This window comes from Sinocyclocheilus anshuiensis, unplaced genomic scaffold (assembly GCF_001515605.1).
Source record: "Sinocyclocheilus anshuiensis isolate Anshui unplaced genomic scaffold, SAMN03320099.WGS_v1.1 scaffold392, whole genome shotgun sequence".
Taxonomy (NCBI): Eukaryota; Metazoa; Chordata; class Actinopteri; order Cypriniformes; family Cyprinidae; genus Sinocyclocheilus; species Sinocyclocheilus anshuiensis.
In genome coordinates, this window is record NW_015557091.1 from 1,576,128 (window position 1) to 1,588,607 (window position 12,480).

At 34.2% G+C, this 12,480-nt stretch overlaps 2 protein-coding genes across 6 annotated transcripts in view; both read left to right on the forward strand.

Annotated features, from left to right (window-relative positions):
• The window catches only part of LOC107677311 (dystrobrevin alpha-like), a 20,687-nt gene extending 12,047 nt beyond the window's left edge, over window positions 1–8,640 (forward strand). For 3 of the 5 annotated variants that reach the window (XM_016472182.1, XM_016472183.1, XM_016472181.1), the window contains exons 13-24: window positions 362–454; window positions 2,134–2,221; window positions 2,467–2,555; window positions 2,638–2,751; window positions 3,858–3,954; window positions 4,073–4,093; window positions 5,346–5,538; window positions 6,259–6,348; window positions 6,440–6,524; window positions 6,632–6,749; window positions 7,907–7,944; window positions 8,032–8,640. In XM_016472182.1, the coding sequence (XP_016327668.1) occupies window positions 362–454; window positions 2,134–2,221; window positions 2,467–2,555; window positions 2,638–2,751; window positions 3,858–3,954; window positions 4,073–4,093; window positions 5,346–5,538; window positions 6,259–6,348; window positions 6,440–6,524; window positions 6,632–6,749; window positions 7,907–7,924 (1,006 nt within the window). In that variant the 3' untranslated portion in view covers window positions 7,925–7,944; window positions 8,032–8,640. The remainder of the gene's footprint in view (window positions 1–361; window positions 455–2,133; window positions 2,222–2,466; window positions 2,556–2,637; window positions 2,752–3,857; window positions 3,955–4,072; window positions 4,094–5,345; window positions 5,539–6,258; window positions 6,349–6,439; window positions 6,525–6,631; window positions 6,750–7,906; window positions 7,945–8,031) is intronic. The other 2 variants (XM_016472185.1, XM_016472186.1) reach the window with 2 other exon arrangements.
• A 2,788-nt stretch (window positions 8,641–11,428) lies between these two features.
• Window positions 11,429–12,480, forward strand: part of LOC107677307 (microtubule-associated protein RP/EB family member 2-like) — a 17,749-nt gene continuing 16,697 nt past the window's right edge. Inside the window, exon 1 of the mRNA XM_016472177.1 lies at window positions 11,429–11,476. The gene's annotated coding sequence lies outside the window, so the exon portion shown is untranslated. The remainder of the gene's footprint in view (window positions 11,477–12,480) is intronic.

The window sequence follows — 12,480 nt, forward strand, 5'->3', positions numbered from 1 at the left end:
TTTGGACTCTCATTCTGACGGCACCCATTCACTGCTGAGGATCCATTGGAGAGCAAGTGATGTGATGCTAAATTTCTCCAAATCTGATGAAGAAACAAACTCATCTACATCTCGGATGGCCTGAGGGTGAGGAAATTGAGCAAATTTTCATTTTTGAGTGGACTATTCTTTTAAATATGTCATCAACTCTAACTAAAGTCTATTTGCATTATGTATTACAAATGCATTCTGCATTATTATTAATGCATTCTAATAATGCATCATTTTATAGAGGAATCGTAAGAAGCTGAGATCGCGAGAAGATGTTTTTTAGGCTCCATTACTTTTTCATCTCATCTGTGTTTCTGAAACATGGTTTCAGGGTTCAGTACAACCTCGATATTGCCGATAGGCTCGCTGATGAGCACATACTTATCGGACTTTATGTGAATCTCCTCCGAAAGGACCGTTCATGGTCAGTGTGAGCTGTCGGTCTGCTGAGGTTGCTGTGGCAGTTTTCTTCCTAATCTGTTTTTAGAGTTCCAAGGTCACCATGTCAGTCTGGTAATACCCAGAATTCAATGTAACATTGTTAATGTCAAACTATCATTTGAGGAAACAGTGCAGGTTTTTTCCACAGTTTAAATGTACAGTATGTAATATAATTTCTGCATTTTAGAAAGGACACCAGATGTGGGATGGTGACTATTCTGGACACAACGCTGTCTTGTATTTGCAGCTTGCTAACTGGCCAGGCTTTTGTTGTGTTTAAGCAGTGTATTTGCTCTGTGTTAAACATATTACATTTCACTGCCATAGAGCGCAACAGTCCAGAAGTAAAAATGCCCTTCAGTTTCCCCATAGAGAGACTGACTTTTAGCACTAATGTATTAACCTTTCAGTACAGAACTACCAAGAGCTCTGAGGTTGTATAGTGATAAAATATGCTTCTATAGAATGTGATTTCAAAATCATATTTAATTGCTGAACTCTCAGTGAAGAACTACACTATCCATAATTCACTAATCAGAGAAGTTGCTGTTATACAATATAAGTTTTATAAATGCATGAAAATATTGTTTTATGCTTCTTGACTTATAATCTATATATTTATATTTTACTGTCATTTCTATTTTAATTATGTCTTTCAAAATGTCATTCACTGTGAGTAGATTGTGGTGTTAGCAACTCCAGGGTTATGGGTTTTATTCCCATGATATTCCCATTTTATCCCAGTGATAAAATGCATGTTGTGAATGCAATGTCACTTCAGATAAATACATAAATATAATATTTGTGGGATGAGAAGTCCCTCATCACTGTATTTGTATGTACTTTTTTCAGATTTTCATGTATTTTTTGCTGCAATCACATGTTGTAATGCTATGATTCTCTTCAGAGCCTATTAGTTGGATTCATACATTTTTAATTGGCTATGGAGAAAATGGAGAAAAAAAAATGCATCCATAACCAGAGAAAAAAAAGTGCCGTTCACTGTAGCGCTCTATTGCACCAGATGTATGTGCACAATAGTTCAAAATGAGAATTATTAATAGCATCCCTCGCTTGTTAAATAAATTCTGCCAACTTGAATCAATCCCAAACTCTAATTTGTCCTCCAATTCTACAAACATTTTATGGACTCTTTTGGAATATTATTTTGTTCCATCCATTATTCAAATAGTGTGTAAACTTCTAATTTGATTAATATATGACAAATATATGAATTATTATTATATGTGGGTCTTTTGTGTAGAAGTGTGTGTCATATTTGGGGAGATTTGTGTCAGTTTGATGTGCAAGAACACAAAATACACAATCAATTATCCATTTTTGGTTTGGCAACTAGTCTTTAAACAAGGGCATGATTGTGATAGTGGATCTCAGAGTCACCAGTATCTCTGAATGAACTGGTTACCTATGGCTACATGTTTCATATGTTTTCCCATTAGACAGCACTCTTGTGTTTTCCAGCAAAGATGTCTAATATTGAGATTATTCTGGCCTTTGCTCTGAACCTTGCAGTGCTTTTTTGGGAAACTGGGGCTCTGTGGTCTTCATGCTTTGCTTAGATCCTGAAATGTGTTTACGTGTGCTGGTTTCTGTTATTAGGATAGTACTGGTGGATATGTTCACTAAAATTATGTTCTTCAGTTTTCAGGAGAGCTATAAAAACCAAGATGATGAGCATTTCCTCATTGCCCGTTACGCTTCCCGATTGGCTGCTGATGGAGCTGCAGCGGTAAGACAGCCAATCAGAGAAACTTTCCATTATTTACTGAATATTAATGCCATTATTTTTATCAATTAAATTAGAAAAGTTGATTTTTTTTCCTTTACATGAATAGATTGATGTAATGGGCAATTGGATTGTTTGGGAAACCCGTTTGGAAACAAACATTATGCAATCATGCAATTGTGCTTGTGATGCTGCTTTTGGCACATACATGACACACTTTGATTTTACAACCTGATAACTCTTAACAGAAGACCAGAGTCCCGGCGGACATCTCTCTCTGTCTGGACTCCAATAAACAGCAGCGACAACTTATCGCTGAGCTTGAGAACAAGAACAAGTGAGTTTGAGTCTGTTTATTTTAGTATTGCACAGTGACATTGAATTAGCATTCTTAAAATTAATAAACTGTGTGTTTTCAGGGAGATTTTGCAAGAGATCCAACGCCTGAGGCAACAACATGAAGAAGCTTCCCAGCCTCCGTTAGACAAAAGCCAACAAAACCCAACATTACTGGCTGAACTGAGACTGCTCAGGTAAACACCTGCACACACACACACACGCACACGCAGCGTACAGCCATGAATCAGACCTGAAACCTGATCATATGTGGTGAACAACAGATGCTGATGGTTACGAGATAGACGGCATTGAAAGTGAGTGTAACCTGATCATGGCTCTTCTCATGAATGAGTGAAAGCACTTTAAAAGCAGTTTGCAACACTGAGACTCCTTCCTGTTTGTGGACATCACCAGTTCAGATTTGAATGGCGAACTGAGTCAAGCATGGATATTTAAATAAGCTCTAGTCTTTCAATTCAGAAAGTTTACTGTGGTTTTACTCTAGTAATATTAACTGTTGTAACATGATATTTTGGTTCTAGATTCATACTAAATAATCTATTAGGGAAGTGCTTTGTGTGGCAGTTTTGGTTTCTAAATGTGTTTTTATTACTATATTCATAATAAACGCTATAGTTTGTTATATAAAAACCATAATTGCATTTATGGAAATTAGGTTTTACCTGTTATTGATAGTCTACTGCAAATACCACAGTTTAGAATATGATTCCATGGGAAGAACTATGGTCAATTTTCATTTTTATATCTTTACCCACAAGTTTTGATTTCTAAATGTGTTGTTATTACTGTTTTCATAATGAACATGACAGATGGTTTTGTAAACACCATAATTACATTTATAGAAATTTGATTTTACCTGTAAATAAAACCTACTGCAAGTGCCATGTTAAAGAATATGGTTCCCAGGGAAGAATATGGTAGATTTTCATTTTTATATTTATATATTTATTTTGTTCTTGTTTTATTATTATTTTACTACAAACATATTGGGTGAATTCACTAAACATTTGCAACATTTTGTCGTGTGGGATTATGTATCTTAATCATAAACTGACTTAACCAAGCATTACTACACCCTGCAAATTGTGTTCAGCACTGATAGTGTGGGTGTGTTTACACCATTACCTAATTTGTATCATTTATTTATTAAATATGGTGGTAAATAGCACATGCAAATAGGGTCAAAAATCAGGCTGTTTATGGTTGCACAATTCATTTTTGTTTAATGTCAAAGTTATATTGATAACTGTGTGGCTTTCTTGGTCTGTTTGTGTCTCAGGCAGAGGAAGGAGGAGTTGGAGCAGAGGATGTCGTCCCTTCAGGAGAGCCGTCGAGAACTCATGGTCCAGCTAGAGCAGCTCATGCTTCTGTTAAAGGTAGAAAAGATCACACACAAACACACAACAAATGACGATGACACGATTTTAAGAAGTTAAATTCAGAATGTAGACATGCAGAGTTTCATGTTAATGAGCTGAACTGCTCCATCTACAGGAAGAAGAGCTAAAAAGAGCTGTAAGTCTCAGAGCCTAGTAACAAAACTGGGTTAATATACTTAAACTTACTCGAGATTAACTGTATGCTGTGTGTTTGTTCTTCCTAATATTAAACTCAAGAAATATTTTGTGTTGGTTGTGACTTTGGCATCCAGGACTTACATTTGTTCATTTAGCATTGCACAAATCAAAGTAAATGCATGCTGTTATTCAGACAGACTACATTTGGGCATGTCGATTACATACTCTAATTCTTCTTTATAAGTTTTTGAACAAACTTCTAACACTGTAATTAATAATAATACATTTTGATGTGTAACTCATTGTTTGTGCTATAGACATAAATGACTGTCTAAAAAAAAAGAAGCCTGAGACTTACTCTTTTGACCACCAATAACACCAATCAGATTTTAAGACAACCAACAGTTTACTTACAGAACCTTACCTGCAAAAGGACATATATAGTGTTACAAACTGTTATTCATAATAAGTTGCTAATCATTATTTAATTTACAAAGATTTGACTTGATGTATTTTATTTAATGTTTTGTCACTCATTCAGACACTATGGGCACTTAATATTGTAGACTTTTTATGATTAAGTCAGTGTTATTTCAGTGTTAATTATACACTATTATATGTGACCCTGGACCACAAAACCAGTCATAAGTGTCAATTTTTCAAAATGGAGATTTGTACATCATCTGAAAGCTGAATAAATAAGCTTTCCATTGATGTATGGTTTGTTAGGACAGGACAATATTTGACCGAGATACAACTATTTGAAAATCTGGAGTCTGAGGGTGCAAAAAAATCAAAATATTGAGAAAATCGCCTTTAAAGTTGTCCAAATGAAGTTCTTAGCAATGCACATTACTAATCAAAAATTACGTTTTAATATATATATGGTAGGAAATTTACAAAATATCTTCATGGAACATGATCTTTACTTAATATCCTAATGATTTTTGGCATAAAAGAAAAATTGATCATTTTGACCCATACAATGCATTTTTGGCTATTGCTACAAATATACCCCAGCGACTTAAGACTGGTTTTGTGGTCCAGGGTCACATATTACATTTTTAATTAGCTTTTTTTACAAATATTTTTTCAGTTTTAATAATTTTGTTATGTACTTTTGTCATTTTTTAATATTTCTTTAATTTCTTTTTTTTGGGGGGTATTTTTAATACTTTTAGTAACAACCCAGGTTTAAGTATGTATAACATTACATTTACATAATATCCTGATAATCTCTTGTTTCCTAGAACCAGGGCCCTGGCCCCTCCCCTCGCTCCTCCCCCAGCCACACCATCAACACATCCATCCAATCAGTGTCCGGCAATACCACACCCATCCCCATGCCCATCCAATCAACATCCGGCAATACCACACCCAGTCAGACACCTCAGGACTCGCTCATGGGCCTGGGAGGAGAGGTGCAGCAGGCCTTCGCTCAGGGTAACACACATGTTCCTTTTGTGTTTTCATACATTCACCTGGCTTGACAAAATAAAACAACGTGATACTGCATTTTGACATTATAGGAATATCCTTGGTTGAATAAAACAGAGGATTTAATAGGACAAATGTGACTTATGTGAATTATACAGCAAAAAACATGTTTAATATTTGACCTGTGAAGTTTTCTAAAATATTTCTGGAGTAAAAATGCTTTTCCATGTAAAAACTGCGCTAAAGTTCAAGAGTTAAAGTATGAAATGCACTTATTTCTAAATCAAAACTGTACCTGGTGACTTTTAATGTATAATATTAATATATTAAATTATAATAATTTAAAGTAGCAGTTATTAAATATTAATATTTATGTAATTTAATATAATACAACTTTTAAAAAATGTTTTGAAACATTAAAACATATGCTGACCAAGACTGCAATTATTTGATCAAAAATACAGTAAAAACATTGATATTGTAAAATATGATTTTAATTTAAGACAACTCTTTTCTATTGTAATATATTTTAAAATGTAATTTATTCCTGTGATCAAAGCTGAATTTTCAGCATCATTACTCCAGTCTTCAGTGTCACATGATCCTTCAGAAATCATTCTAATATGCTGATTTGCTGCTCAAGAAACATTTATTATTATCAATGTTGAAAACACATTTAGTGTTATTATTAAATAATATTAAATAATTTGATTTCTTTTTTTAAAGGCTCCAGAAGGAACTTAAGAAATGATCTCCTGGTAGCTGCAGACTCCATAACCAACACAATGTCTTCATTGGTGAAAGAACTTAACTCGGGTAATATCAAATTTTATGTACTTATTTTATTATAATTATAGAATAAGTCATTATTCATTGATGTTCAGACTTTGTCTTCGATGATGTTTAGAGGCGGGGAGTGAAACAGACAGCATCTCTGACCTCACGTTCCCAACATCAGACGTTCTCCACGCCAGGAGCGCTTCAAGATCAGGGTAACACAAGCTGGACTAAATCATCTGCTGTTTTCACCTGCTGACTGGCGGATCACGTGTTGTCCAGATCTCCTGGGCACATGTTTACAGTGTTTCTGGTCTCATAGGGCAGCAGGTGCGCTGGAGTCTGGTTTCTATGGACATGATCTAGAAAAGCAGCTGAACAGAGAGCTGAAGATGGAGGAACGACTCAGACACACGCAGGAACAGGACAAGAACGTCCTGGTGAGACACTTAAACATACAGTCAGAGGCCTACAAATACCTTTTTATAGAGCATTTCAAAGCAAAAACAATAATGCAGCAGTAAGATCAGCTTTTGTCCAAATTAATACACGTACCAGAGCAGTTTGAATGTCAGAGAGTTTTGCATGTGATACGTTGGAATATGCAAATTATCAACCATGGCAAATGACTGAACCAACCATCATTAGTCATCGTTTTACTTGTATTTGTATTTATAATCTTTGCATTATTATGCTCCTAAACAGTAACAAAATTAGACAGCATCTTAATTCAGTGAGAATACTGGAAAAAAAAATGTTTCGCTTTTTCCAAAAATATGAAGCAGCACAAGTGTTTTCAACATCGATAATAATCAGAAATGTTTCTTGAGCAGTAAATCAGCATATTAGAATGATTTCTGAAGGATCATGTGACACTGAAGACTGGAGCAATGATGCTGAAAATTCAGCTTTGCGTCTCAGGAATAAATTATATTCCAAAATATAATGTAATATACAAATTGTAATAATATTTCGCACTATTACTGTTTTTACTGTATTTTTGATCAAATAAACGTAGCCTTGGTGAACATTTTTAATGCATCAAAAAAAAATCTCAAACATTTGTCATTTGTCAGCATTAATTTTTCCTTAAATTAAATTAAATTAAATAATACATGCATGTAACAAGTGGTTTTTATTTACGACAAAACTCCCCCAAAAGATAAATAATATCTCTTATGTTTCTGTATTCACATCCATATTGTCATCTGCCCCAAAGCCATTTTTAAGCAGCAAACTTTGGATGAATCTTCTGGGAAATGTGCCAACAGTGTGTCATGAGTGTGCTGCATCATATATCAAATCTTTATTTCTTTTTAATTGCTATAGAAATGAGATGAAATAGAAGTGAAATATCCATTAAACCAAATGGATATTTCATTGTAATGAACATATCCCCAGGCTGCTTCCAGGCACCTGTTTTGAGTGCCGAGATGATGTTCATTTTAACCATGCATCTGTACAAATATTGCCACGGGTGCTGCATGCAACATGCCACAACTATTACTGCAAATGACATGCTCCTTCCATGTCATGTATGGATATCAGGTCATTTTAACATGGTCGATTTTAAACTCCTTGATTCTGTTTTTTCCAGGTGACCTTACAAGAATAGCTGCGTTATAGTGAGTAATGGTAAGTATTTGTCAGCTGAGCTGTGACTGATGCAATACAACAGTGTTTGATGGTTCAAACGAAGGTTTTCTCTTTGTCTCATCACAGGGAGATTGAGCGACTCTGAAGCACTGTGCAACCAGACCTGAGCTGGAACATACCACACTTCTGACAACATCAACAATACTGTGGTACACAACCCGATCTATAAATATAGAAATATATTTTTAGAATCTACAAGATGTTTTAAGACAATACTGTGAACCGACTTTGGAAATTACAAATAATGGAACTGTCTACAACACCGCCAGTGCCATAAATCCAGTGATTATGAGATTATTTCCTTGGTGTTAATGTGTTCGGTTTGGTTTATTTCTATGTGTATCTGTTCAAACTTGTACTGTATTTAAATATCTGTTGGGTAAAGTGGGGGGGTGATCTTTAATGAAGCTGCTATCTTTACAAACGGCATCTTTTATTGTGCATTAAGAGCAGAATAGCCTGACCTGATGCTCCTTTAAAGCATATAAAATAGTAGGATTATGTTGTGGCTTCAGTTTCTCTTTGAGAGTGGAATGATTTGAGATTTTCTCATAGTGTTTGATACACAAATACACTGCCTTAGCTTATCAGACTCCGTTTATTTTAATAGCTGGATAGGTGTGAGTACTTAGTTGCAATTTATTCATTTTTAAAGGCAAGGCAAGTTTATTTATATAGCACATTTCATACACAATGGTAATTCAAAGTGCTTTACATAAAAGAAAAGAAAAGAATAATAAATACAAAAAAATCACAACAATAAAACAAGGAATTGAACAACTTTGAAAATGATTTAAAAATTGATTTAAGAGGTTTAAAATTGATTATACATAAAAAATGATTATACATAAAATATAGTGCAATCAGTTCGGACATTGCACAGTGCTCATTCAATAAATGCACAGCGAAACAGATGAGTTTTGAGTCTGCATTTAAATGTGACTAATGTTTTAGCACATCTGATCTCTTCTGGAAGCTGATTCCAACTGCGGGCGGCATAATAGCTAAAAGCATAAAGACATTTGAATGAATACAGGTGAATCTTGTATGTCACCACGTCACATTTAATATTATATAACTTTATTTTGAACAAATTCCTAAAACTAAACATGCAGTATGTTTTGCATGAAGAGAATAAAGCCTATTTTTAGGACCATTTATATTTCTGTCATAGTGACATTATTTTCATGACAATTAAGCACAATGTTGTAATATGTTTTTATTTAAATCAGCCTAAATTAAAGGTAGTAATAACAGATCATGTGTTTATATAAAACGTTGTACCTCTGCATTCAGTGGAACATACTACTTGACTCCAAACGGCACACAGTTCATTTACCATGCTCTATCATTCAGCTTGCAACATTTTAAATGTTTTAAGAAACAATGAAATAGGCATTTTTAAGGCAAAAATATGTGACAGCGTCTGACACTACTGAATGTGCTGTTATGTCGATCAAGGACTGACAAGATGCCTTTTGGTGTAAGATATGTTGATCTAGAACAGAATTTTCATGCTTGGATTGGTTTTGTTAGTGAATATGAATTCCTTGTAAAGACCATCTGTAGTAGACGGGTTAAGGAAGACTGGTGTGGCTTTGACCATCTCCAGACTCTTTCATTGATGTGTTGTCTTTGATATGCTACTGTCACACTGCAGCACTCACATTTTTCTCACCGTTTACTTTTACCAGAACAAAAAAAGCAGCATCCGCACCCTGCTGCCAAGCATTGCACTTTTCAGTGATTTTGCATGGTCCTAAAAAAATAAAAAATATTATGTTGTACAAGTATCATCAAGTGTCCACGTTATGTTTAATGTTATTTTGTCAAATATGGGCTAACTGTCTCTGTATTTTCCATATCTGTAGAGTTTGTTCCATGTTGGTTAAAACTGATATAATATAAAATTCAAATAATTTTGCACACATGAATTGCCATCTTTTGATGCAATATACACAACGGCCACTAGATGTCCTTGTTGAATAATTTGATATATTTTTCCATAAGACAATAAAAGTCACATTAAAATGAACTTAAACATACATTAAGCAAATTTAATTAATGACATTTAAAAAAAAATATATAGTATTTTTCCTAAAATTATTTAATAATTTGGGACGTTCTCACAGCTTTAATTATTAATAATCGGAATTAATTATTTTTGTATTATTTTAATTTGTTTTTATATTTACTGTTTTCGTTTTAATTTGAGTTAAAGTTTTAGTAATTTTGTGTTTTTTTTTAATTTTAGCATTTTTTAATATGTCTATATAGCTTTTATACAAGCTTTTATAAAGAAATGTTTATTGGAAACTGGCTAAAAATAATGTTTTAATTTGAGTTAAAGTTTTAGTAATTTTGTGTTTTTTTTTAATTTTAGCATTTTTGAATATGTCTATATAGCTTTTATACAAGCTTTTATAAAGAAATGTTTATTGGAAACTGGCTAAAAATAAGTTAAATTTTTTGTATATTTTATTTTATTTCAGTTATCGTTTATTGTTTTTCAAGCAACTAAATGTTTTTTATGCTTTTACTTTTATTTATAATAACCCTGTGAATGAGACCCCTGTCAGGCCTACATTTGCATGTAAACAGGCTTCAAGTGATTATTTTACTGGGTGCTATGGCTACTACAATGTGACAGTAATGCCATGTGTTTTATGTGTTGTAAATATTGATTTGTTAGACTGGACTGTGCTACACAGAGCTGGGTAGATTACTTACAAATTGTAGTCTGTTACTGATTCCAAATTACATGACAAAAATTGTAGTTAGTAACGTCATCCATTACATTACACATTTTAGGTAATGTAATCAGATTACTTTTTTTTAATCACTTTTAGATTACTTTTGACCTAACTCTTTTATCACATTGATTTAAATACACCACCATACAAATCTTGCACCATACAAAGAGATATACAAATACAAAGAGTAAGAAAATATATTCCATTCATTGTAATTAACAACATGAAGTGCATTAAACATTAATATAATTACATCATTTAATTTTTGGAATCTGATTATGTAATCCAGATTACATGTAATCGGTTACTACCCAGCACTGCTGCTACATAATTCAGGAATTACCAGGAATCTTACAATGAAACAAAGGCAGATTCTTTCTCTAAATTTAGCCTTTTATCTATCATCCAAACATGATAAACGTGATAAATCACTCATTTCCTTAGATGCATAAAAACCATAAAACATCAGGAAACCACATTCCATTTTTCAACGAGCAGCGCACTGCATTCCCATTGGTTGAGAAAGACAACATCCGTTGCTTCCGTCAGCCATTCATCTGAACAGAGGGAGGAGTCAATGAATAAAACAGCGGCCTTTCTATCTGTCAACCAATCAGCGGGAGGGATGAATGAGCGTCCGCCAATCAGCGGCGGCGGGTGGATAGGCGGTGGTGCTGATGCTTCTCTGAGGCGCTGGAGGGTGGGGTGCGAACCGAGAAGCGCAGCTGGTTTGGTCGGATTTACTGTTGAGTTCAAGGGTGAGTCGAGTTTATATCAGGCGCTGTCTTTAAACTATTCATGTAATTTCCTAATAGAGAGGCTTGGTTTTGCTCTGGCAGGATCGAGCCTATGGGAAAGCACTGATTTATGTTTAATTTTGTCATTAAGTTTAAAGATGCAGGCAGAGTAGCGGCAGCTGTTCATTACATTGAAGTGCACCAATAGTCTCATGGTCCTAACCCTAGCTGTCACTTTTTATGTTTTATGATGGCGTGGTTAATAAATGCATAATATTACTGACACAAATTTGTGTTGTTTTATTATTTTTTTTTCTTTTGTAATTAACACGAGGTTGTTAATTTTCTAAGCACAGTTCCTGTTCTTAGAGAAATGCAATTGGTGCAATTTTACATTGATGTTAGATATTTAGTCTACGTGTTGAACATATTTGCACGAATAAGTGACAGGTTGACTGCAAAGCCGTCTTGAGAGGGGAAACAAGCCAACAAAAGACAATTGAACAGCCTGGTGCAATTAAAATGCAGTAATCTGCAACACAAACAGCTTGGTGGCTGCATATTTAACATTTTAGTGCTGGTTCAGAAACTTGACTTTTACAGTCTGGTCCAAAGGTGTGAGATCACTAGTGACGATGCTTTTATTTAGCATTAATTTCTATTCAAGGCCAATAAATAAATAAATAGCAAATTACATTATCAGCATCTGAAAGACTTCATTTCAAAGTGCATGAATTTCAGACATGTTTTAGGATTTGATTTGTGCTTCTTTTGCTTTAATGACAGCAGCACTTGAGCTGCATTAAAGGGGTCATATGATGTTGCTAAAAGAACATTATTTTGTGTATTTGGTGTAATGAAATGTGTTTATGCGGTTAACAACAAGTGCTACTCTACACTGCCCAAAACTTGCGTTTTAATCATCAGTGGCAAATCCTTTAAATATGAACGTACTTACAGTCTGTGAGTCAGAACAGCTGGCATTGTAGTCTACTCTCCCAGGATCAGGAAACAGTCCTCCATAA